The following is a 26,370-nucleotide window of genomic DNA, read 5'->3' as shown; positions in this document are numbered from 1 at the left end:
CCACCATGGGGCTGGTGTTGCACTGAACCTGTGCACACACAAAGCCTCAGAGCCCTAAACAAAACCCAGTCCCCAAATCCTTCCCTCTCCTGATGCCAAAAGGAGGTGAAAGGAGGGATGGAAACTACAGCATTTTCAAGGTCCTTTTCAACCCATCCTGGAAGGGCACAGAGCATTTCCCAGCCCTCTCTAAACAATGGCCCCAGAGGTGTTTCTACAATAAATAAAGAACATGTCCAGTGCTGCTGCTGAAGTTCATTCATGACCACATAAGAAGTAGGCTGAGCTTCCCAAGCCCATCTGCTGCATTTTCCTGCCCACACAGAGGATTCAGAACTGTTTTCTGATTTCCCCCTGACTCAGGGGCTGCTGCTCCAAGAGGTGATGCCCAGGGGCCTCACAAGCCTTGACCTGGTCTCCCTTTCTCAGGTGTGTGGCACAGAGCAGCCCAAAGCCACAGGAGGGGTCTAGGTTGGTGAGAGAGGAAGGATTGCCCAAGTCTTACTCAAGGAGCAGCTCTGACCTCCCACCCTCCCTCCACACACCACCACTTACTTATCTCAGAGGAAACATTTCACAACATCACATTAAAAAAATTCTTTTACATTTAATAAACCAAAGTTTATGATCGTTAAGCTGCTATCAAAAGCCTTCTGGAAATCTCATCTCAGCTTGACTAATTTCAGGCTAAAAAGCTCCAACCACATTGGTTAACTCCAAAAATCAGCACAAACCTTCTTTCATCTTGCTTGATCCCAGCTCACGTGCACATTTTTGTGAGAGGTTTCCTAAGCAGGAATTCAAGGCTATCAAGGTTTTTTTAAAGGGAAAAGCAAAGCTGAGCTCAGTTCCCATCAGGACACCCCACATGAAGCCACCTCAAGTGCAGGGAGGCTCCTGCCCGAGTTCCTACAGCTGCACTGCAATCCCAAGGTTACTGATCCCAGCAGCAGCAAAACTCCTGCACTGAACCCCAGCTGGGCAATAGCTCCAATTTCAGGGACTGATAAATCTGGGAAGCAGAGAGGAAGAAAGTTCTGCCATCACGTTGCCACAGATGGAGGGCGATGTCAGATGTTCCCTCCAGCCTTTCTGGAGAGCAGAGCTTGGATCCTACCAGGGATTTCTCTGCCAACACAACCAGCTGGAGGAGGGGAGGATTTGCCCTCGTGAAACAGCTGAGGCCACGAGCAGAGGGGATCTCGTGCAGCAGAAACACAACTCAGCAGGGACTTTCCTGGGGGAGGCTCAGAAAAGCAGAACAGCCTCTGTGACCACCCTCATGGACCTGCACCTTCAGATCCAGCAGCAAAGCTCACACCCAGAAATCCACACCTCTGGCAGCTCCCAGAAGCAATAATGGGTTAATTATGGACTTGCCAAAGCTATTTTAAACTGCTGCTGTGACAGAAGAGCTGCAGAAGCTTCCCTGGGCTGATGGTCCCACTCCATCCCCACCATGAGAGCTGCACCAAGGGCTGGCTCAGAGTCCTCAGAAGAAAGAGAAAAACATGCTGAATTCCCCAGCATTTGAATCACAGAAGTGTTTGCCAAGAATGGGCCTCCCTCCTTCCAGTTTCATAATTCCTCAACGCTCTCAGCCCCGCTCAGACCCCGTTTGGGTAATAATTAACTGTTCCCAGCACAGCTCCAGCTTGGCACACAGGCCTTCAAAATTCACAGCACTGAGGAGTTTATTTCTGTTAATTACACTGTTTTGGAAGGAGAAGAGGAAGGAAAGCAATTTTCAGGGACGTGTGGGGGTTTTCTTCTCACCCTTCCCCCCGGCATCCTTCGGGAGAAGGCGCTTCACACCCACCCCGGAGCTTCCCCAGAAAAGGGCTGTGGTTTCCATCCTGCATCCCCAGAGCGAGCACAGATCCTTGCTGCCAGCCCTGCTCCACACGCAGCCTCAGGGGGTGGTGGTGGTTCAGTTCCCTTCCTGGAGGGCTTTGTGCCACCAGCCTGGAGAGCCTCGTGTCCCAAATGCCACCCATGACCCACCCAGTGCTGGGAGCATCAGAGAAGGACAAGGACAGAGGATGGTGGATGGATGAGACCAGCAGGGACCAAGCTGAATCTTCTCCCTCCAAAACCTGTGAGGGGAGCCCTGGGGACTCCTCCCATCCCTGTTCTCTCCCACTGCCCATGCTTGTCCCCGGGATGCCAGGCTGGAGGGCACACCCTGGGGACAGAGCCAGGCTGTGACCTGCTGCCACCATGACTGACTCACACAGGTCATCAAAAATGTTTTGTGGCCACTTCATTTGGTTCCTGCCCCACCTTGGGGTGCAGACACACTGGGGGACCCAGCAAGTGCCACTGTCTCCTGCCCCACAATCACACATCCTATGGCAATGGAAAACCCATCCTGGGAAGAGGCAAGAGGTCAAATACACTTTATTATAAAAAATAAGATTAAAAATCAATCAATAAAGAAATTTCTGTGAGTGCTTAATAGGAGAGAACAACCTCCTTTCCTCTTCCCTGTGGCACAGGTTGGTGCCCACTCTCTGTCAGCACAGTGGAGTCCCTGGACAGTCCCACCACCCCTGGCACGAGGCCACCAGCTTGTCACCCAAGGCAAACTGGCAGCTGGAGGGTGCTGAGGCTCCCAGCACTGCCAGGGCTGTGGAAGGAAGGAGCTGGGAAGCACCAGCCTCTGAGGAAACTGCTGGCAGCAGTTTGAGAGCAGCAAGGAAACCCTGAGCTCTGGGGCTCCCCTCTGGCCACAGCACAGGGAGATGCCACCAGCCCATGGCACTCCCAGTGCCAGCCCCTCCCACAGATGTGATCATACCAAGCACAATCCCATAAACAGCATCCAGATGTGCTTTGGGAGGCTCCATAAACCTTCTTGATCTCCTGACAATGGTGCCCAGAAGGATTTGGAAAGCTGACAGAAGGCTTTGAAGTTTTTTATGTGATGTGCTTTGGACATCCACAGCAACAGCTCCACGGTCCCCATCCCAGCAGGCTGAGCACCCTTCCCACATCCCCAGGTGCTGCTGGGGCAGGAAACACCAGCCTGACATTGGCTGGATTCAGGAATTGGGGAGCCTGGAGGCTGCTCCACCCTTCATCTCCACCCCGGGGGTCTGGAAACCACTCTGGCATCACCCGAGGAAAGCAGCACTTAGGACACTTCCTCTGCTTCCCTGTCCAGGCTGAAAACATTGTGGGAAAAATTATTCCCAGGGAGAAATTTGGTATCTGCAAGCCTGGCAGTGAGCAGAAAGCAAGAGGTGGGAAAAGCAGAGGAGCAGCTCTTCCCAAATCCAGAGGGGAGCCGGGAGGTGTGTGCATTTCCAGTCAAGTTTCCTATGGAAACTTCCCCAAGGTCCATTTGCAGCTCTGTCCCCCTCAGCCCCGTGTCAGGGCTGGAGGAAGGCTCTGAGAGTCACATTTCCCCAAGAAATTCCGGGAAAACCACTCCAGCTTTTAATGAGAAGACTTCCCCCCCCCCCCCGCTCTCTTCCATAGCCAAGCTAATAAAAATGGAAAGCACTAAGAAATTCCAGCAGAGGGGAGGTGCAAAGGGAAGATCCCACTCATTTAAACCTATCCTAAGCAGAAGATAATTAGGCACATATATCCCATAAAGAATAGCAACAGTATATGCAATTATTGGGAATGCACACTTTAAGAGCATTTGCCAAAAATGCCTGCTTTTATTAAAAAGGAATGGTTTCACAAAGGCCCAACTGTAAGAAAGGTTGTAATTTGCCCAAATAAAACTTAATTTGATCCATGAAATAGCTGTGGTTTATTGTGTAATATATGTGCTATGTGTTTTAATTTAATAGAATCCAATATAATTGTAAGCCAGTTGAGTTTCGGAGCAATTTTGGGTTGTTCCCACAGTGTGCAGAGCACAGATGCCACTTTGTGCATCACACCAGCACATCCATAAAGCAGGAATATAGGAAGGATTATCCACAAAGCAGCAAGTAATGCTTCATCACGCTCCAGACAGAAAATAAGACCTTTGAGGGGAGCAGAAGGAGTTATTCACAGGAAATAAGTCGGGATGCTCTGCACTCAGCCAGGCTCCTGGATGCAGTTTTGGGGTGTAGGTATCACCCAGTGATGCCATGGGCCCCCCTGCAGAGCCCCCAGCCCACCCCAGCTGAGGGCAGATGGAGGTGAATCTTTATTTTTGCTTTCTAGGAAGGTCTGCTGGACACTCACAAGAGCAGATCCTGCTCTCCCCACCAGGCAGCTCCTGCTCCCAAAGCTCAGGACACACTGAGGGGAAGTACAGCACCTCCCCAGCACAGCTCTGCAGCATTTCCCACCTCCCATTTCCTCCAAAGCTGAGCTTAAACCAGCCAGGGAGCAGCACATTCACCACCAGCCTCCCCCAAGCCCCCTGCCATGCCCTGCACCGGCTCCCCTCAGCCCTGTGCCCTCACCAGCTCCCTCCATAAGGCATTGGGATGGATAACAGAGAAACATTTGATTTTTTTTGTCCTGGTGTTTGTCAGGGAAAGCCCCACAACCCCCCTCTGGCTCATCCCACACCCCTGAGAGGCAGCAGCAGCTCCATCCTCTGAGCCAGCACCACCCTGGGCAGCTGTTAAAGCTCTTCCTCCACATCAGTGCCACCCCAGAGCAGGCAGAGCCCCAGCCTGGAGCACCCAGGGCTTTGGGAAGCACAGGTTTGTGTGCGAGCAGCTCTGCTAAATGCATTAACCCACATCCCAAAGAGCTGGAGACCTTCCACCGCTCACAGCCCACGAAGCCAAGCAGCATCACACCCCAAACCAAACCTCAGCTCCCTTCTCTGCACCAACAGGGATTTTTGTCTTTTCCCTTGGTAGCCCACACAGAGCCCTGAATTTGAATTCCAGCTATGAATTAGGCACTGAACAAGCCCCTCCACTTTCACTGTGGAGATAAAGCCCTGAAAAGGAGGATTATGGCCCAAAGACTGGCAGCCCCCATAAAACTGTGGCTAGACCTGTGCCACAAAGGGTCTCAGCCTCTCTTTTTAAGTAGAGTTGAGAGTGGATGAATTTAGCAATAATTTCTTTTCCATTCTGGCTGCTGAAAAGCATTTCTCAGTCATAGCAGCAATGCAGTCAAGCACTGGGATGATGAATGTCTGCTCACAGGAGGAGCAGCAGCCTCTGGGACCCACCAGCAGCAACTGGCTGCTCCTCCCCAGCCCAGTGCACACTTTAAAACCCATTATTGCTGAATTAAGAGGATCCTGTCAAATAAACACAGTCCACACACCAAAGCCTGCAAGGACTCAGGTCCAATATGAGAACTACTAATTCAGGGCTTCCACTGGAGTGGACTTGGGGCACACTTGTAACTCCAGGAGAATCCAGCCGATGCCTCCAGCCAAGCCTTGGCACTCACAGGAAAAACTGTCCAGTGAATTTCACTGCTCAGCCTTCAGCTCAGAAGGTGTCCCTGTCCCCCCAGCCCTCAGGGGAGGCACAGCACCCACGCCAGGCTGTGCTGCAGCATGGAGAGCCCACTGCTCCCTGCCAGGGCTGCGCTGGGGCGGCTCCACCTGAGCAGCCGCTGCCTTGAGGACACCTGGAGGGTGACAGTCACACGCTGAGGCACCAAACCCACCCAAAACAGCCCCATCCTGCAGTAAAACCATCCTCTCCCACCCTCAAACCAGAGGGGCTCGGGGCAGTGCCCAGCCGGCCCCTCAGCACCAGGACAAAGCTGTGTTTGCCCCGGGATCCCTGCCCGGGCCTGAGGGTGCTGCACACCCAGCCTGGGCACCACAACAGCAGAGGCTCTGCGTGTTCCAGCACTGCTACAGGGAAAAAACCCCTCATTTCCCCACCGCCCTGCCCAAAACAAGCCCCTGGTGATCCATAACCACAGGGGTGAGCCAAGAGCCTCCTCAGACAAAGCTGAGCAGCTCCAGCTCAAAAGGAGCCACCGAGGCCCACAGAGCAGCCCAAGCACAGGCAGCACCCTCCTGTGAGGGGGCTCCTCAATTTCTACCCTTAAAATGTTCCAACACCACACAGACCCAACAACAGGGAACATTCCACTTACCTTGGGTGGTAGGAGAACACAATTCCTGCAGGAAAAAAGGAAAATCCCACTCAGAGAAGCTCAGGAGGCTGCTCAGAAAGGAACAAAGCTGTGACCATCCTGCTTTTATAGGGCTGGGGCAACCAGCAGCAGCTGTGGGAGCTGCACAGCAGAACCCCATCAGCTCCTCTCCCAGCCCCAACCGTGCCCAGCTGCTCCTGCAAACCTGGCAGGAATTACCCCCTCTTTGCCCACGGGAGTGCCCTCCACCACAGCCACCCCCGGGGACAATTCCCGGTCCGAGCCTGCTGCAGGGAAGGCTCCAGCTGAGCTCTGAGAGGGTCCAGTGTGCAGCTCAATGGCTTTGAAGTCCTAAAGCTCCTCTGAAGAGTTCTAACTTTCAATGATTATAAGGTACTAAAGGGGCAAAACGACACAGAAAAGGATACTTGATGTCTTATTTTGTTGCCTCACCATAAAATCCTTTTTTATTCCCTTTAAAGCCCCGCTGTCAACTGAAATAAAACTCCAGATTTATTCCTGGGGAAGCGAATGAGTAATGAAAAAAAGGAGAATTAAGCACCATCAGTGGATTGCACAAGGGAAAGCCCAGACTTAACCCTCAAATCCATCCATGGTGCTGTTTTGTCCAAAATTATGGATGAAGGGGGTAGAAAGTGGAAAATGGTGGCACTGCTGCATGAGGAGAACAGGGAGCAAAGGTGTGAATGTGGTGGTGGGAAATGCTGGGGAAAAGTAAAGGAAACAGGGAAAGCAATTTTTGCTAGTGCTTCCCAGGTAAAATGAGGACAGTATTGAGAAAAATCTCTTTTAAAAGCCCCCAAAACATAAAAATGGCCTCTTGATAGACTGTGTGAAAGCGATACAGCAAGAGAGGTGGGTGGTTTGGCAGGACCCACCAAACCTAAGCCAAAGGGATAAAAAAACCCCTGCAAAGCTCTTGAAAGCTGCTTTAAATGAGAGTGACATGTTTTGACACTGTTCCCTAAGAATGGCTGTAACACAAACAAAAATTAATGATGTCAAGTATTAATACTGATGCTGCAGGAATTCAACCAATGTGGTCCCAATTAAACATCAAATATGGTTATAATTTGAAAAATGACTGCGGGAATGTCATTGCAACATTCCCTGCTCAGATCTCTCCAGCATCCACCCAGGTTCCTGTGCTCCCCTGTGGGATGCAGCCCCCACCTTCCTCCATCCCTGGAAGTGTCCAGGGCCAGGCTGGACGGGGCTTGGAGCACCCTGGGGTGGTGGAAGGTGTGCAACAAGATGAGATTTCAGGTCTCCTCCAACCCAAACCATTGCAGGATTCCACAATTCTGATTCCCCATCCTCACTCGTGGCTGTGGCAGGAACATCTGGGCCAGGTGCCAAAATGCAGGACCCTGACGTGCACCAGGAGGGCTTTTGAGTGGTCAATTTTACTCTTTAAAGGTCTCATTGCATCTTTTTCTCTGCAAATATGAAGGTGACAGAAACATCCTCTGCAACCTTCAAAGCTTCCCAGTCACTGGGCTCCAGAGGCTGGGGTTTTATGGAAATCAAAGGCACAGATTGGAACTGCAGCAGAACTCCAGGACTTGGCAGAGCTGCTCCCTGGCAATAAATAACTTCCCTGACCAAGCAAAGCCCGTGTCCAACCTGCCCCTGCCAGGCCCAGCACAAGTCAGAGCAAAGGAGCTGATTTTATCCAGGATTTCCAGGCAGAGTAAATCAGCCGAGACAGGCACATCTGACCAGGACATTTTTTTGGCTGCAGCTGCTCCTCAGAGTAAATATATTCTTCCCAAACACTCCTGGATCATTTATTGCCTGGATGACACACTGGGAGATCCACAGGACAAAGCTGCTCATGGCTCCTCCGAGGCACTGGAGACGTTCCCAAAATCCAGGCCATGCTCCAGTGGAGGATCCACCCAACCATGAGTTGTCCAAAACCTCCATTTGTTTCTCAACCATCAAACACGTCTGGGACGTGCAGGGCTCACAGACAACCCCTGGGAAAGGCCAAAAATCCAAACTGGTCCTGCTGGGCAGCTTTGTGGCCATGCAATATTCTGCTTTTCTCCAAGACCTACTGATTAGCACTGCTGATGATTAATCTGCACAACGTGGACGTGCACCCTCATCCTCACCATGTTCTGTGTTACCACAGGTCAGACAGCCCTGAGTGAGAAGAGCTAGAGATCTTCCTCTCACCTCCTCCCAGGGCTCCCTGCCTCGCTCACCCTCCTCTTGGAGCCAGCTGCAGCCTTCCAACTCATTTATTGCTTTTCCAGGGTCCTGGCTGAGATGGGAGACAGCAGCTGCCCCCCGGAACCCCCCTGACTGCTGCCAACTTCAGCTGGGGGGGGGAAGAAAAAAGACAAATCCCCCCCCATAATGCGAATACTTTATTATCAATGAGTGACTGGTATTAGCTTTTTGTCTGGGTATTAATAATATTTCAAAAAACCATACATCAAAATTAGGGCTTTCTCCTATTTTTGCTGTATAATTTTTGTTGTTTTTTTTTCTTTTTTTTAAAAATCTGTATTGAAAGAATTATATAAGCCAAAGTGCATTTTCTGTTTTTTGTCCATATACACATTGCACCATACATAAATAATTACATTGTAAAAATGACTCCATAATTACAAGTATAATATATATTTTCATATAATATATAAAACTTTATATTAAATCTAGGTAGATGATATTTGGGATAGTCTGTGTCTTTTTTTTTTTTTTCTTTTTTTTTTCTTTTTGTGTGTGTGTGTTTTGCTGTTGCTGCTTTCCTTTCGTGGGAGGCTGACCGTTACCGGTTGTTGCTGAGTAAGATCTCCAGCCAACACGGACACGACGTGATGAACTGTCTGGAATAACAGGGCCCCCAGCCCTTGGCGAAGCTGATCCGGACGCTGTTGGGGTCGTAGGGCCCGTCTGCATAATCCAGCTCGGCCGTGTGCTGCAGCAGGCAGGACTTCTCGTAGTCAAACACCTTGATGGAGTAGCCCGGCATCACCTTGCGCACGATCAGAGTCCTACAGTTGGGGATGTCCAGTGTCGGGGAGTTGACGAAGATGGGATGCTCGCTGCGGTTGTAGGCCCACACCCCGTCCGGTTCCTTGCTCAGTAAAATCCCGTAGCCGATTTTACTTCGAGTCCTTCTCACAGTCTCGCTCCTGTTGTCCAGGTTTAGCTGTCCGAGGCAGAAGCCGTTTCCTTGAGGTAGGTCGTAGAAGATACTGACAGACTGTTCGTACACTGTGTAGAGGCGGCCCACGCGCGTCCGGTGCTCCCAGTAGGCCACGTTGCACCAATGGCTCCTCTTCACGGCATCGGGCGACGTGCTGGCGTCTGTGGGGACAGAGAGCGAGTCAGGAGTGCTGGGATCACCTGGGAAACCACAGCGCTGGAGCCTGGGAAACAGCTCCTCCCACCCATCAGCTCTGCTCAGCGAGAGCTTGAACTTGTGCTCAACCCAGCCCTTGTGTCCAACACAAACTTCATGTTCAACCCAAAGACGGTGCTCAACCCAAAACTTGTGTTCAGCACAAATTTTATGGTCTTCCCAAAATTGGTGTTCAACCCAGAGATGGTGCTCAACCCAAAACTTGTGTTCAGCACAAATTTCATGCTCTTCCCAAATCTGTGTTCAACCCAAAGATGGCGTTCAACCCAAAACTTGCGTTCAAAACAAACTTTGTGTTCAACCCCATATTTGCGTTCAACCCAAACTCGTATTTAACCCAAAATTTGCGTTCACTTCCAAAGTTCTGTTTAACCCAAAGTTTGTGCTCAGCCCTGAAATGTGTGCTCAACCCAAAGTCCATCTTCAACCCAAAGCCTGTGCTCAACCCAAATCTTCAATTACATCAAATGCCAGCAAGACTGGCAGCTCAAGCCCAGGCTGGAGACAGGACACCCACCATCTCCATGAGCTCAGCATATCTCCCTCTCCAATTTAATGTCCAACCCTGCATCCACAGCTGGGCCCTCAGGATATCTGCATTCCTCCCACTGGATCTGGCATGGACGCTGTCCTGCTATCCTGAGCCTGGTGGCCCCCCAGCACCCCTGTGCTCCTGCAGCCCCACCTTCCAAGCCCAACTTGTGCCCAGCTGACCCCAGGGATGTCCAGGACGTGCCTGGATGAGTGACCCGCCAGGGTCTCCTCCGTGTAATATTCTCTGACAGCGACGCTGATGTTCCCACGGGGAACATGAAATCTGAGGAAGTGTTTCATGCCAAGGGGGAGTAGCTGCTATGAACTATACATGTCCTTCTGAAAACCCGCTGGAGCTCTCTCCAGACAATGAGAGACGTCTCTTCTTTCTAGGAATTACACTCAGGGAAGACGGGAGGGACGCGGGCTGCCAGAAATCTGTTTAATCTATGATGCCTCCAGAATTTATGATCTCTCCAGAAGGAAGACAGGAAAAAGAAGGAGCCCCAAAGAGGGTGAATTAACCACTTGCTGAACATCATTCCTGCTCCTACCTCACCGGTTAACGGAAAACCGCCGTGGAATTTCCAGCAAGGAGCTCTGCTCCGGGCCAGCATTAAGCTCCCTGACAGTCCCTCACGTGCCCGCGGCCTGCTGACCCCGGTGCCTCCGTGCCATCATGTCCCATTAACTCGCCCGCGGGGTGATGCCATTATTTTGCTCCAGAGCCCCCATTGACACACCGGATTTCAGGCACGGCCCTCCAGCCCCGCTTCTTTTCAGGCTCAAATTACCCCGGAGGAGACCGGGCTCCCCTCCCCATTAACCAGCTTTGAATTAAGCGGCTTTGTTGGAGTTTAACTGGAGTTGTAACTATACAAATTTCAGGGGAGGGCTGTGGGGGAGGAGGTGGCGGGGCAGGCGGGGAGGCAGCAGGATGCCCTTTGCTGTGGGCAGTGCTCATCAGCCTGAAGCAGCCCCTCCACCCACCACAGGTCACATTTTGGGGGACCATGTCAGTCTCTTCCCCTTCACCCACCACAGGTCACAATTTGGGGGGGGGACCATGTCAGTCTCTTCCCCTTCACCCACCACAGGTCACAATTTGGGGGGGGGACCATGTCAGTCTCTTCCCCTTCACCCACCACAGGTCACAATTTGGGGGGGGACCATGTCAGTTTTTCCCCCTTCACCCACCACAGGTCACATTTTTGAGGGGACCATGTCAGTTTTTCCCCCTTCACGCACCACAGGCCACATTTTGGGGACACCATCTCAGTCTCTTCCCCTTCACTGACCACAGATCACAGTTTTGGGGGAAACATGTCTGTTTTTCCCCCTTCAAGCACCACAGGTCACATTTTGGGGGACACCATCTCAGTCCATCCCCCTGCCATCAATTGGGACAACTTCCACTAAACCAGGGTGCTAAGAGGCCCATCCATCTTCCACAGCATCCAGCTTCCACAGTCACTTTTCCCCTGGGACATCCTACAGATGCTCCCAATGCCTTCCCAAAGCTCTCCCCAAACACTGAACTTTGCTGTTGTCCCACTCAAGTGATCTGGGGGCTGCACACCAGCTCAGGGCCTTTCATGTGCCGGGGCTGGAGGCTGGTAGCAATTACTGAGCTCTGCATCTGTTTAACCTCCCAACCTCCTCAAAGCCCTCCATGCCCATTAGCTATGTTGGTTTTGTTATTACATTTTTGAGAAACTACTGCTCAGCCCCTGCATTTCCCCTACAGATTAAGGATGGGACAACTTCAAACCTCCAGTGTCCCCAGCAGCTCCATTAATCAGGGGAACAGTCAGCAATAAACATTTAAATAGGAGTTTCTCATGGTTTAGTGCAAATTAATATACAAGGGGGGAAAGTAAAGGTGGAGGAAAACAGTGCCTTATCCTACAAAAATATTTTGCTGGAGGTGCCAACAGCCCTGGTGCCATCTCTGCTTTCCAGGAACTGGGAAACATCTAAGCAAAATCATGCATGAAAACAGGGGAAGGAATGCATTTCACATGCATGTGAAATAGATTTATTAAAAGCATTTCCATGCAACTTATGGCAGGAACCTCCCTCCATCCATCCATGAATGCAGCCCCTGCCTCATCTCTGTCACCCCACAGCCCCTGGCTGGCAGTGCCAGCTCTCAGCACTCCTGGAGGAGTCCTGTGCTCCTTCAAGCAGGCAACGACGAGTTTCAGGTACTGCACCTCAAGAAGTGAGAAGTTTCCTTTCAACCCACTTCTTCTGGCCAGAGGAGAGGAAAGTCTTTAAAATCCATAAAAAAGCAACCCCCAGGGAATTAGTCCCCTGGGAGGGGACAGCTCAAGGCTCATTGAGCAGCCCCTGCCTGCAGGAAGCTGTCGCAGGGTCCCTCTCCCAGCGCTCCCCGTGCTGCGGTGGGCTCCTCTCCCTCCTTTTATCTCCCAGTGCACTCAACCAATTCCTGCAAAGATGAACTCATCCCGCAGGCCTGACATAAAACAAGCACTTCAGCAAGCCCCCAAATCAGGGGGGCCTGTGCTGTGTCTCATCCCCTGCCAAGTATTAGTTTCGCCTCCAGCTATTAGCCACTACCACTCTGCAGAGAGCAGGGGCGGCCGGCACCACCACCTCCTCCTCTGCCTTTTAAATAAATATTCCACTTTTCCCTCCTCTTTTTTTCCATGCTGCCCTTTATGCACAGACAAGAAAATCCACTTTTTGTTCTGTTTTTTCCCCCCCTCCCACTTCTGCTGGAACAGAGGCGGGCTTGTTAGCGTTCTTTTTGAAGAAAGGAAAATATTTGAGTCCCGCAGTGGTACAGGAGGGGTTTTTAACAACTATCATTGTAGGCAGCTACAACTTGTAGCAGCTCCAGAGGGGCTGGCGTCAGGGCTATCTCCTCCATCAAAGCCACCTTCATCCATCAGATGGAGGGGCTGCAACTCTGCCTGGTGTTTACTCCCTCCTCCACTGCTGCTTCCTCCATGGCAGCAGACCCCAAAGTGAATTCAAACAATTAGAGATAAAGGAACAAGACAGGAGAATCCAACCCAGAATTTAAAGGGAAAAGGCTCCGGCGTGGCTCAGGCAAAAGGAATCTGGGTCTGGGAATAAATGCAGAGAGCAAACACTGTAAATCCTGCCAGCGTTAGCAGCACTGCTGCTGTCGCTCCCTGCAGAGTGTGGAGGTAAAGAAAATAACTTGAGGTCTGAGACTATTTGTGATTTGACAGAGTAAAGTTCAAAGGAGTGCTTTAAGAGAGAAAAGAAAGATGCTTTTTTCCAAAACAAAACGCTGCACAGTCCCACTGCTTGATGTTGCACTTGAAAGCAGGGTGGAAAACATGGGCAGATCACGAAGCACATGAAACAAACGGCTCTGATTCACTCCCTGGCTTTTCCAAAGCCACCAAACCTCCTCCCAGCAGGTCAAATGGCCCCCTCAATACATGGCTGCAAGGAAGAGCTTCTCAAAACACACTGAAGAGGTGCCCATAGGGAAGGACCACGCACATGAAAAATAAATCACTGCACTCTCCAGATGTGATGGGGACTTGAATGCACATCTGGGCAACCTGGAAATGAAGCAGGATATTCAAAAGTGCTCCCACCACAGAGCCCACTCCCCATTTCCATGCCCCTCCCTCCTGTACTCCTGTGTCACAGGGCAGCCTCACACTCCACAGGCATGGAGCTCAGTTACCCTTCCTCAACACGTTTCCCTTCACTTTTACTCCACTTTTGGAATATTAGACCCATGCTCAGTCTTTTTCCTCCCCCCTGCCACAGCACAGATCTGTATTTACACTGCCCAACACACAGGAGCAGGGAAGCAGGAAGGTGACAGCCATACACAGGTCACTGTGAACATGGTCCAGATAAAAAGCCCAGCACAAAGAACACACACATTTCCCCAAAATCTATTAACAGTTCACTGGGGAGCCATCAGTTAAAATAATCCCCCATTAATACCCCTGGAAACAAGCACGGGGTAAGGAAGGGGTTAAAAGTTTCCACAGCAGAAATGGAATTTTTATGGCCCTGCAAAAAAAAAAAAAAAAAAGGGAAAAAAAGGGAAAAAAAGAAGAAATTAATTGTCAATCTGCCCCAGCAAAGCTCCCAACCATTTTCTTTAAGCCAATATACTTAAAATACCTCTGCCATACAAGTCTCAGCTGGAATGCATCACTGTGCCCCCCAGAGCCCCCCTGCCACCAGCACCAACCCTGGCATGGCCCCCTGGGCTGGGGAGAGGCTGAGAGCTGTCCCCAGCACGGGGGCCCCTCAGGGGACACAAACCAGCCCCTTCTGGCTGCCCGTCCCCAGGGGAGCCGTGGGTGGCACCCTGGGGGCACCTCCAGGCCTTGGTGACCCTGCCTCGGCCCCAGCAGGGCAGAGCTCCAGTGCTGGGCACGCTGTGTGTATTTAGGGCAACATCCCAATCCCAGCAGGGAGCAGACACAGGAGGCTGGGCAGGAGCTTCTGCAGGTGAAAATTCTGGTGAGGACAGCAAAGTTCAGTCCCCATCCTTGGGTTCTCCAGGGAAGCTGCTGAGAGGAAAAGGCAGGTGGGTGCAAGCAGGACGTTGAGCAGCCCTGGTTCTTCTCCTGGATGTTTTCCTTAAAGCTCATCAACAACAGAGGATCCTTCTCTGTCCCAGCTTTCACCAAGAAAAGATTCTCCCTGGTTCCCAGAGGCCCTGAGAAGCAGCCAGCAGCTGCCCAGGGACAGCCAGCACCTTCCCGTGCTGCTCAGCACCAAACCCCCTCACAGATTTCTGGGTTACTCCACTGAATGTAAGGATTCAGCTCCTGTCTCAACGATAAACCAAGAATGTGATTTTTTATTGTCATTAATCTGGTGCCACTGCGGGGTCCCAACCCCTCCATCCTCACAAGGCACGTTCCTCATGCTGCATGTGGCTGCTGGGCAGCCATGGACACCAGTTCAGCTCCTTTATCCCACAAAAACCACGGGAAGACAGCTGAGAAGAGCCCTCCCCACCACCATGCCCCTCATCCTCATCCTCATCCTCATCCTCATCCTCATCCTCATCCTCATCCTCATCCTCATCCTCATCCTCATCCTCATCCTCCTCTTCCAGCCCTCCCCTTGGAGCAGAGCTCTGCTGCTCCCCTGCCTCCTCCTCCTCCAGCAGATTTAATTTGTTAACCCAGGAGATGATTAACTCCGAGGAACACTTGCGCTGGGTTAATTAATTAAATTAGTTCAAAAAAAAGGGTCTGATGAGCACCAGAGCTGGTGCAAGAGGTGTGTGGAGAGGCCTGGGGGGAAAGGGGGACATTTCCATGGCAGCCCAAGAAACAAAAGCAACACAGGACAAGGAGCCAATGCCAAGAATGAGGATGAAAACAATTTTCTCTGCATAAAAGAAACCACTCTGCAAAATCATCAGCTCATGCTAATTTTTTTTTATATCCTTCAAAGCAAAACACATGCCATGTTTAGTTCTGCCCGGAAATTTGGAAGTCATCATCAGTTAGCTTATTTTTAAGCTAAACTCAAGGAGTTTGCTTCTAATGGACCTTCCCCGGCCATTAAATCCACAGTCCAGAACATGATTTTAAGGTATTTTAGCACTATTTTTCTCCCCAGCTCCCCTGTTTTAGAAAAGGTTTTTCAGCCAAGGGTGAAAACTGGAAAAACCCAACTCAGGTATTTTCCCCTGACATTTTTATGTGTTCCTTCTAAATGCCGAAGTTTTCAGAGATTTAGGTGACGTTTTCAAAATGTTTTTGAGTCCAACAGTCCCCGTTAACCTCAGCCTGTGTTGCTCAGAGCTTTCAGGCACATCCGTGGCTTTTCCAGCTCCCCGGGTACCTGCGTTACACCTGGCACGTCCGAGGGAACACAACAGTGTAAACACAGCTTCAAAAGGAGCCCCGAACGCCAGCGCCCACGCTGGCTGCCACTTCTGAGAGCATCAGACCTGTCACCAACCACAGCCTGCCTGCCACTCTTACCTCTTGGAAAGCAGCCCTGGATAAACCCAAACCCAGCACAACCCCGGGGTCGTGCTTGGCATCGCCGTGAGCATCCACCCCTGTGCCCCAACCCGCTGGAAAATGGAGAGAAAAACGAGCTGGTGAAAAGCTCAGGGGAAAGGGTTGGCGAGGGAAGGTCTCCACTGTTTGATTTTCTGTAAAATCCAGAGGTTTGATGAAAATCTTCCTAGAGTTGTCTGCTTGGGATTGGCTTTTTCTGCTGCCTGCTCCTGGCAAGGCACCAGCTCCACTCACATGGGAGAAGGTTCATTCCCAAAAGTGCCCTCTGCAACTGGGTGAGGGAAACCAGGACAAAAATGGGAGGAAAACCCCTTTTTTTTCCACTTTTACACTGAGAACTCACACATTTTCAGGTCCTCCACCCAACCATGTGTGCAGTCCCTTTTTTGTTCCCCCAGAGCCTGAAAAACGCTGAGAATCTGGGAGAAATCACCCCATAAATCACGGGATGGCAGAGCTCCCTTCCAGCCACGGCTGTGACGTCCGAGGCTCCTTCCCCCACTGCTCATCAATCCGGGGGCTGCAATCCCAGCGGGATGGGCAGGGATTGGGATGGCCACACGGGATCTCCTGGGCTCTCAGCAGCCTTTGGGAGCCGTTCTGGCTTGGCAGAGCAGCTGTGGGTGCTGCCAGCATCCCCTGGGGGAGCGGGGTAATCCGCCCAGCGGCCGGAGCCGCGGCGCATCCCGCGGCGGGGCCGAGGCGCTGGGAAAGGGGATAAATATAAATAATCATAGTTTTCGCTCCCAGAGAAGTTTCGGCTGAGCGCTTCAAAGCCTTTTAAAAGCAGAAACTAATTAGTAGGTCCCTCAGAAGAGAAACAGGAATAACACCCCTTGCCGCCTCCATCGCGCCGCTCGCGGGGAGCACGTTGGGCGCTGGAGCCGAGCCTGGGAATCTCCTCAGCAGAGGGGGACGGGCCAGAGGCTCTGCTGCACCAAACCAAAGCCTGCTGGTTCACACCAGCACTAATTCTCAATCCTTAACGACGGAAAAGACCTCCGAGGAAGGGGTTTCTCCCAGGGTGGAGGGGGCACTGAGTGCTGGAGATGGTTTAGAAGCCAGAGGCCGAGTTGGTGAGGATGTCATGAGGAGGCTGCAGAGATGCTGCTTGAGCCTCCTCATTTCCCACACTTCCCAAGAGCATCAGGACCACTGAGCCAGCACTGGATGCTTTTTATGTCCAGCTGTTGGATAATCCATGGGCACTGAGCTCCTCCAAACCAGGAAGGCTGTCCTGTCCTTCAAAGGCCAGGCAGCCCATCACCACCTCCTTGCACAGCCCAACCCCAAATTACGGCTCAGCTCCCTCCAGGAACAACCCAAATTTGCCATTTCCAGAGGGGAATGCTCAGCTTCCCCCTCATGAGGCCTCCTCATGTCCCAGCTGATCACAGAAAATCCACTTCCCAGAACACCAGGGAAATGGGAACTTTGGGCTTTGGAGCTCACACAGGACACAGGACCCTGAGCAGGCTGTGGCTGCAGCAGAATTTTAGTTTCCTAACCAGAAATGAGTGGAGCTGCCTCCCTGGGAGGAAAACTAAGGCAATACCAAACAAGACACTGCCACCAGATGTATTTTGAGATCCTGCACTCTGCTCCAGCCCCAGCCATTCCCTTTGGAGCAAGAGCCTCTCCCTGCTCTCACACCTCTGTGGGATTTACTCTGAGAAGGAGCTGATGGCTTCCAGAGGTGACGTGAGGAACAGCAAATGGGCTGAAAAACCCAAAGCCACCCTGATTACTCAGCAGCCACAGAGGGCAGACCGAGCGTCTGTCAGCTCCACACCAACACCACTGCGAGTATCAAGGACTGAGAAAGTTTTAGGAAACCATCCCTGACCTGGAAAACAACCTGTGACAGAGGAGGCTCCCCGAGGGGGCCACAAGCAGCGGCCCAACAAATATTTTTGTCTATAAAACTGGGAATAAACTGCTTTGCTCCTCCTTGGCTGGCTGGCTGTGGAGTCTGGTGTGGGCACACATGAGACCTCAGCTTGGGAACTCTGCCTTTGAACCCAGCCCTGTGCCAGAGGGTTCATCCCAGACCCCAGAAAGGCTGTGGGTCCTCTATTCCAACCCAACCCTCTCTCCAAAAGGGCTCCAGCTGAAGCCTCCCCTCATCTGACAATTCTTCCCCAGCAACCCCAAAAAAAGGCTCTTTTCCCCAGCCCGCTACCAGTGCCCTCACATATATGGGAAGCAGACAGGGGCTGCGAGAGGAATGGGAACTCAGGCTTTGTTCTCCCTGGCCAGAGCCCAAGATCCTGCTCCTGATAAAGCTCTCCCGAGCCTCTCTGTCTGCACAGGCACCTCCAGCCGGGAGCCGGGGCCGCGGGGCCGCCACCGCGTGTCACTCGCCCACGGCTCCTGCAAGTCCCCGCTCGTGCCCCATCTGCTGGGCTTTTACAGGGAATTAAAGGATTTGGGGTGCCAGCCTGGCCTTTGCAAGGAAACAAATCCCTCTGGTGTGCCGGCCAAGCTGGTCATGCCGAAAGGCTGAACCTGTACGGGAGGTCTCGGGCTCCTGCCTGATGGAGGGATTGGAAGTGCTGGGATGGGATTGGGGTGAGCAGCCCTGGAAGGGCCTGGTGCAGCAATCCCACCAGGAAGGGAGCACAGGGATGGCTCCTGCCCTCCTACAACGTGCCCAGGGCTGCGTGGGCACCCACACACGCCAGATTTTCCGATAGCTGCTCCATGTATTGTGTGTAAACATCTGCTGGGCCACCCCAGCCCTCGCTCCAAGCAGGCAGCTGGTCCACTCACAACTGCTCGTGGCCAGCATCCACGGGCTCTCACTCCCACTCCAAGCCAAGACTAAACAATGACTTCAGCAACTCGGGATTGAAGGCCCAGGGTCGGTCCCTCACATCCACAGGGGAGCAGGGGATGCCATGCTGGCATCTCCAGGAGGATCTGCAGCACCGTGAGTGCCATGGAAAACAGCCCTTGTGCCATCTGTGTGCACGGAGGGGCCCTTCTTCTGCCAAATCCACAAACCAGCAGCTCAGGAGTGCATGCACAGAGCACCCACTTCTGCTAACCTGGGGCAAGACCATCCCTGAAGATCAAACAAATCTTAGAATTGCAGAATTGTTACAGCTGTAACTCTAAAATCATGGAGTCCAACTGTCACATTTTTATACTCCCTGGAACAGTGCTGTAAAACCTGTTAGAGTGCAGATAAACAGCAAGAAAAAGTGGTGTGATGGAGGGGTGGGGGATGAAAATCAGTGTATTTGCATGAAACCCACAACACTGAAGAGCCACTGCAGCCCAGACCTCTGCAGTCCCCATCTCCCGGAGTCATCTCCCACATTCCTCACCCTGTACTTGCCCATGGAGACTGGAGGTGACTCACACCAATTACCCTCCCTGGCCAAGAAGGACTTGTTTTCATTTCTACAAGCCACAGTTTCTTTAAAAAAAAAAAAAAAAAAGAGGGGGGGAATAGGAAAATGCCAAAATACACAGAGAACTCCATGGAATACATCCTGCCCTGCTGCACTAATATGAATCCCAGACAACTCCAGCTTTGCTTGGGATATTCTAGGAGAAAAGGATTAATGAGTTATCACAGAATCCCGGACTTGTTTGGGTTGGAAGGGACCTTTAAGCTCATCCCATTCCACCATCCCAGGCTGCTCCAAGCCCAGTCCAGCCTAGCCTTGGACACTTCCAGGGATCCAGGGGCAGCCACAGCTGCTCTGGGAAATCTGTGCCAGGGCCTGCCCACCCTGACAGGAAGAATTTCTCCCCAAGACCCCATCCATCCCTTCCTTCTGGCAGTGGGAAGCCATTCCCTGTGTCCTGTCCCTCCATGCTGTGAGTTACAGCAAGGACAAAGCCAGTGGAACTGCTTGGATTAAAGAACTCTCCCACCCTTCTACTAGGACAACCTCTCATCCTTCTTGGGAGCTGAATTTTCAGGCTAAAAAAAAATAACCTTTTCAGGGTTGCTCTATGCAGGGTTTGTGGCTGCAACTCCTCCACGAGCTGTTTTGGGGCTGAAAGCAGAGGCTGAACTCAGACACTGCAGAAGAAGCACCAAATAAATGACCTTCCCAGGGGAGGAGAAGGGAAGGAGAGGAAGGGGAGCAGGTCGGGCTCTTTGTACATCAAGGCCAGGGAGATTAAGGCAGCACGTGAAGGCATCCTCAGGGATAATGAGTCCAACACTGCACTCCCTCAGCTCAGCACTGCAGGAGAAACACCAGATTCCTCCCCTCCCTCCGGGGAAATCCGCTCTAAAAAATAAAGTGAGGAATACTGGGGGAAACACCAGGCATTGCACATTAAAGAGGCAGCTTGTCACCAGCCTAAACCAGACCCATTTTTTTCCCTCATTCCATATATATCACACATACAAAGAATCCACACGGATTTAGAGACTCCCCCTGCAAGAAGCCTGAAGAATAACTGGGTGTAAAACCAGGGCTGGATACTTTTCCAGAAATACATTCACAAAGCTCACACAAATTCCCACTTTGGGTAATTTTTGCCTGTTATTGCAGCATTTCACACTGTTTCTGATGGGGCTGTGCATGATGTGGAAGTCTCATTGTCCAACCCCACTCCTACATGGTACAAACAGATATTGGTGTTATAAACTCTGTCAAGTCCTGCACTAGAATCTTTAAATTGTTAAAAATAGGAAAGAAACTGCACAGTTCACATATTTTATAAAGCTGGGTTAAATCAACATCTGCAAAAAATATCCCCGTTAAACGAAATAGCAGGATTTCATTAAGTAAATTGCAAGTTGGCAAAAATTCTGAAAGAAAGGGAAAAAGCCACAGCCAGCCCTGTAATTTAAACCTTATTTTAACTGTGACAGCATGGCTGTGAGAGGCTGCATTTCCAAAGGAAAAAATAAAATGAAGTTTAAAAAAAGTACCTGTTCCCCCTGTTCGTCACCTCAGCGTCTGCAGTCGTTACTCAAACGAGTTTTTCCACAGGGAGATGAAGAGGGAGCAGGACAGGCTGCCACCTCTGCTTCCTCTGTGTCACATCTACCAACCCTGCAAAACTCAGCGTTTTCCAGCACAGGAGCACCTGGATGCTGCTGGGTGATGGTGGCTGCAAAGCCCTCGGGGCCAGGAGGGCTCAGCACACCCCAGGGAGGCTGCAGCCCCCGCTCCACCCCTTTCCCTGGAAGCTGAGCAGCTGAAACCCGGGATGAGATGGCTGCAGAGCTGTGAAGCAGCTCAGCCCGGGTGACACTTCATCACCTGGTGTGTTCTAAACACATCCTGCTCCCCTGCACGAGCCTGGGGTGCCCCAGGAGGGGCAGGATGGGGCTGCTGGCTGTGCACCCCAAAGACACCCCTGGGGGCACAGTGCCCACCCTGGGAGCTCTCTGGGCTCTCCTCTGGGATGGCTGCTTCAGGGTGGTCGTTTTCCCACCTGGAGGGTGCAGCTTTGGGGCACAGCTGAGCCCTGGGGCAGGCAGGGAGTTTCCAGCCGGTTTTCCCAACCTGCTGAGCCTTTCCCTGCCCGGGGTGACTCAGGCAGGCTGGGCTGGGCTGCGTGGGGAAGCCGAGCTCTTCCCACAGCCCCGGCCAAGGGCCCTGCAGGAGCCACCCCTGCAGGAGCAGGGACAGGGACAGGACACCCTGGGGGCACCGCTCGGGGCCACCTCCTCCAGGCCAACACCCGGGGTCCAGATTTCAGCTCCAGAACTCCAGTAACTCCAGCTTCCCACCCAAAAGCTCTGCGTGTCCCAGGGGAATCACCTGGAAGCGGCACTCTGGGATCAGTACAACCCATCTGGCACATACTGGATCTGTTTGCTTTGAGAAGAATTGCAAAACCTCAAAACAAAACGTGAAAAGAGCAGCTCTGATCTGCAAACTTGGAGCTGAAGAGGAGCCCTCTCACAAAAAGGCCAATTATTTGCTTACAAGGTTTTGGCTTCGCTGTTTTTCCTGGCACTTACGCCACTGGAGTTATTTTGAAGGGCTGTTTGCTCCAGGAGGAGCCGAGCAAACAGCAATCCCATTTCCTTTCGGATCTAAACATCCGTTTGCCGTGCGAGCAGGAGGAAAAAAAACCCAACCCCGAGTGCCTCAGGAAGCACAGGGGAAGGGGAGTGGGTGCTGCTGGGGAGGGCAGCACTGCACCCACCCAGCCAAGGGGGTCCCCACTCCCTGCTGGCCTGGAACGACAGGGAAAGGTCACCCAAGGGCTCTGGGATGCTCTCCTCAAGCAGACCGAGCAAAGCTCCAGGGGCTGGACCTTCCCACCTTCCTCAACACATCCACGGGGGTTGGATTGATGATCTTCACAGGTCCCTTCCCAGCCACACCAGTGCAGGATCCCACCCTTACAGCGGGATGGAGCAGCTCCTGAGGGGGGGGGGAATTCCAGGCAATTTCACAGCCTGGATGAAGCAAGGAATAAAAGGGGGCTGCAGGGGCCCCTTGGAGCTCCCTGGAGATGCAGCACCGCTGGGGCCTTGCAAGAGGAAATTTGGGAGCAGAAGCAAGGTGGTTGTGCTGGGAGAAGTGCAAGGCAAAGAAGGACATGGAGCTGCTGCAGCAATTCCAGAGGAGGCCATGGAGATGCTCCAAGAGCTGGAACCCCTCTGGAGCCAGGCTGGGAGAGCTGGGAATGTTCCCCTGGAGAAGAGAAGGCTCCAGGAGAGCTCAGAGCCCTTCCAGAGCCTAAAGGGGCTCCAGGAGAGCTGGAGAGGGACTGGGACAAGGCATGGAGGGACAGGACACAGGGAATGGCTGCCAGTGCCAGAGGGCAGGGCTAGGTGGGACACTGGGAAGAATCCTCCCAGCTATGCCTTCCACCCTTCAGTGAGCAAAGGGCCAGCTCGCCGGTGTGTTCCTAAATTTCCTGGCTTTTGAGGACACAAGCCAGGTCATTAACATTATTTATAGGTTCCTGTGTATGAGTTTCCATTTGTTTGCCTGCTTAAAACCAGTTAGGTGGAAAAAAAAAGCAATTCCTGGAGGTCAGACAGTTAAAAAACCCTCATGTCCATGGTCTGATGGACCCAAAGGATCAGGAGCTCCTTTAGAGGCATAACTGTTTCCTTAAATGCTTATTGTGTAAATATTTAAGCTACTTTATAAAACTTTTACAATGTACTTAGGAAGCATAAATCTCCCCAGCGGAGCACGGCAGGCCCTGGCCGTGCACGCTCAGGAACACAAACAGGGACATTTCCAATGCTAATGCTGCACCCAAGGGGCCCTGAGGTCACAATCCCAGGAAAATCATTACTAAGCTGATCCCCTGGGCTCACCCCAAAAGGGAGCGTGGTTACGTGCACTGAGTCATTGCTACGGGGTGACTTCAGCCTGGCTGCCTTTGAAAACAATCAGGGATTGATGGCTAGTGGGTGGTGGTGTGCATGGAGCCCTGAGGTTTTTCCTCTTCAAAGCACAGCTCTTACACTCCAGAATTATGTAATTCAAAAACAATCCACTAATGCTCATCCGTTTTAAGAATGAAATGAATTTTTTTTTTTTTTCGCTGCCTGTGGAAGGTTTGAAGTCAAAACCAAACTGCTGCATCCCTCACCAGTCCAAACCAGTGGCACCCACCCATGCCAGCCTCTCTCGTGGTGCTTTTTGGGGAGATAAACTTCCCAGAGGTGAATATTGCCTTGCACTGGGAAAAAACCCCCACGTGCTGACGGACACATCTGTATCCAGGCTGGTTTCCACAGGGAAACTGTGCAGCTCTGTGGGATTTGCTTGGACACAGCACTCACCAGCTCCAATTCTTCAAAGGAACGAGACCTTATTTAACATAGGAAATAACATGTTTAAGATTTTTTCCCCAAAACAGCTTCTCTACTGTAATTTAGGTGCGTTTGAGGCAACAACAACAAACGGAATCAGGGAACTGGAAGTTTATTCTCTTTGCAGAGCACAGCTTGCTGTTGTATATGATGAAGTACATAGAAAGCCTGGAAAAAACTTGGATGGGAGTTCAAACACTGATGTTTTAAAGATGAAAGGGTGTTCTGCGATTAAATGTTTAAATAAAGTTTTCTGGTACTAAATCATTTAAACATTTTCGCATTCCTCACATTTCTAGAAGCGCCGTTGGCTTTTATTTATTGTCATAACCCAGTGCCCTCAGCAAGCCACCAGGGCCACTTGAGGCAACCTGCTTTCCAAAGGGAAAGTTCTTTCCGGATGGTAAAAAGTCAGGAAGAACAAGGGAGCCTGAGCCTTATTCTCCACCCCCCATTTATTCTCCAAGCCCCGTCATATTTTCCTTTTTTTTTTTTTTACAAATAAATCCTCCCATGCTGCACATGGGCACAGCCAGGTTCTGCTCCAAATATTGACCAGAAATTCAAAGTAACTCCACAGACTTCACCGTGGTTGTATTCAGACAGCTGAAAATCAACAGAAATTGGCCTGGGTGTTCAAATTGTCTTTTTTAGCAGCTCTCAGGCTGTTGCAGGGTGCTGTTAGTGATGAAGTCAGAATTGCTCATGGGGACACAGAGCAAGGCTCCACCACCAGGGCCTCAAACAGCCCCAGGAAGAGGAAAACCTGAAGTCCTCGAGCTTTTTAGGAAGGTACAACTCATGAAACCACCAAGCCCAACGCTCCAGCCCAGCAATGCAAGGAAGCTCCGACCTGGCCTCTCCCAGCTCTGCCACAAAGCTTCGAGGAACTGCAGAGAGATCCAGGAAAAATGGGGATAAACCTGCCACGAGCCAATTAAGAGTGGAAGTGCTGGCGAGGTTTTTCCTGCAGGACAACGCAGCAGTAGCAGAGGAACAAAAATCTGAATTTCTCCTGTGACAGAGCTCAATAAACAAAACGTGGTGTGGTTTCCAAAGCCAGAAGATAACTGGGCTCAGTCACCCAGCACGCTGCTGCCGACCCCGATGTCCTTCTTTCCTTGTAAATCCATCATTAAGGAATAAAAACAACAGCCCAGGCTCAAGGGGACATTCATGAGTGGCGAGCCCTGCTCGGGATCCCTGGTGGTTCCATCCCTGCTGCTCTCCACTGAACCTCTCCCCAGGAGCTCCCAGGGCTGTTTGGCTAACACGGCCCAGGATAAAACTCCCTATTTATTTTGGCACCCTGCACTCCCAAGGCCCTAAAACCCAAATAAAGCCCGTTCCCCTCTGTGTGTATCTCCAGCTATTGACACTGCTCGGGACCAATTTGCAAATCCAAACAAACGCTCTGTTGTGTAATGGGGCTGGAAAAACAATCAGGAAGGGGCTGGGGGTGTGCTCACAGGTTCCTGCTGAGGGAGGGCTGGAAGGGATTACAAGAAATTCAACTTTTACTCTGATAACAACAGGGGCTATTTTCTGCCCATGACATCACGCTCCCAACCTGCCACGGAGCAGAGATGGTGCTGGTGGAAGTCACGGAGGACTTTGCTGGTTGTGCCAGTGGCCAACATCCTACAGTTCCCTCTTAAAAATAGTGATTTTTCTTTTCTTTTCCAGTGCCTCGCAACCACCCAAATCCTCTCTGCTGGCTCAGCTGATCTGAGGATAAATCACAGCATTCCGAATCCATGTGAACAAGCCCAGACCCTCCAACCTGCAGGGAATGATGGGGGCACAACTTTTCTGCCCTGTTCAGTAGAGAGAAGATGAATTGTGCCCTTCAAATGGCTCTTCTCACTGCTGGCTGCAGTTAAGTATCTAAAAAAACCATCTCAGACAGGGACATTGCATTATTCTGAGATTAAGTGCAAGAATTGCTACCCAAACACCATCAAAATGGTCCAAAACATTATTAGCTCTTTAATCACATACAAAAGCAACATCCCACTAAGGGAATGTCATTGCCTGGATGACTCTGGATAGGAAATGGAGCTGGAAGTGGATTGTGAGAATAAATACATTGGTGTGTTCTACCTGCAGACACAGAAATGATGTATAAGTGGTGGCATTAAGCTACACCTACAAAACTGAAGGATGTCAGGGGCTGGAAAAGCACAATGCTGTGCAGGGCAGGGTGAAGTTAAAACTCTTATTCATGAGTCCATTATTTCAGAACCAATGGTTGAAACTAAGAGCTGCCACAAACTTCTCCTGCAGCTTGAAGGACCAACCCAGAGCCCCATTGCAGCCACCACAGGGGCTCTGCTCAGCAGAAAAAGGGTCTCCTTTCAATGCAATGGAGAAGGCAGAGCAACGACTCTATTTTAGCTCTGTTGCTATGAAATGTCTACAAAAATAAGTCCTGCTTGTGCCCTCCCTGAGGCACATCCCTGTCCTGCTCCTCTCGCAGCCCTGTCCCAGCCAGAGCCTGGCCTTGGCCAAACTCACCTGGTTTCAGGTTTCCTGACAAACCCCGAAACATAAATACATCCCTAATTCTGCTGGGGAAGCTGAGCCAAGTTTCTGGCAGGGCTGTGCTTGGGATTGAAACA

General features: G+C 51.4%; 1 protein-coding gene across 1 annotated transcript in view; it reads right to left on the bottom strand.

Moving 5' to 3' along the window:
* Nucleotides 1–8,419: 8,419 nt before the first annotated feature.
* Nucleotides 8,420–26,370, bottom strand: part of SMAD6 (SMAD family member 6) — a 38,630-nt gene continuing 20,679 nt past the window's right edge. Inside the window, exon 4 of the mRNA XM_064389334.1 lies at nucleotides 8,420–9,378. Within this exon, the coding sequence (XP_064245404.1) occupies nucleotides 8,837–9,378 (542 nt within the window). The 3' untranslated portion in view covers nucleotides 8,420–8,836. The remainder of the gene's footprint in view (nucleotides 9,379–26,370) is intronic.

The sequence above is a fragment of the Passer domesticus genome, chromosome 14 (assembly GCF_036417665.1).
Source record: "Passer domesticus isolate bPasDom1 chromosome 14, bPasDom1.hap1, whole genome shotgun sequence".
In the NCBI taxonomy this organism is placed as follows: domain Eukaryota; kingdom Metazoa; phylum Chordata; class Aves; order Passeriformes; family Passeridae; genus Passer; species Passer domesticus.
Note: the sequence above shows the minus strand (reverse complement) of the source record. Positions and strands in the feature narration are given on the sequence as shown.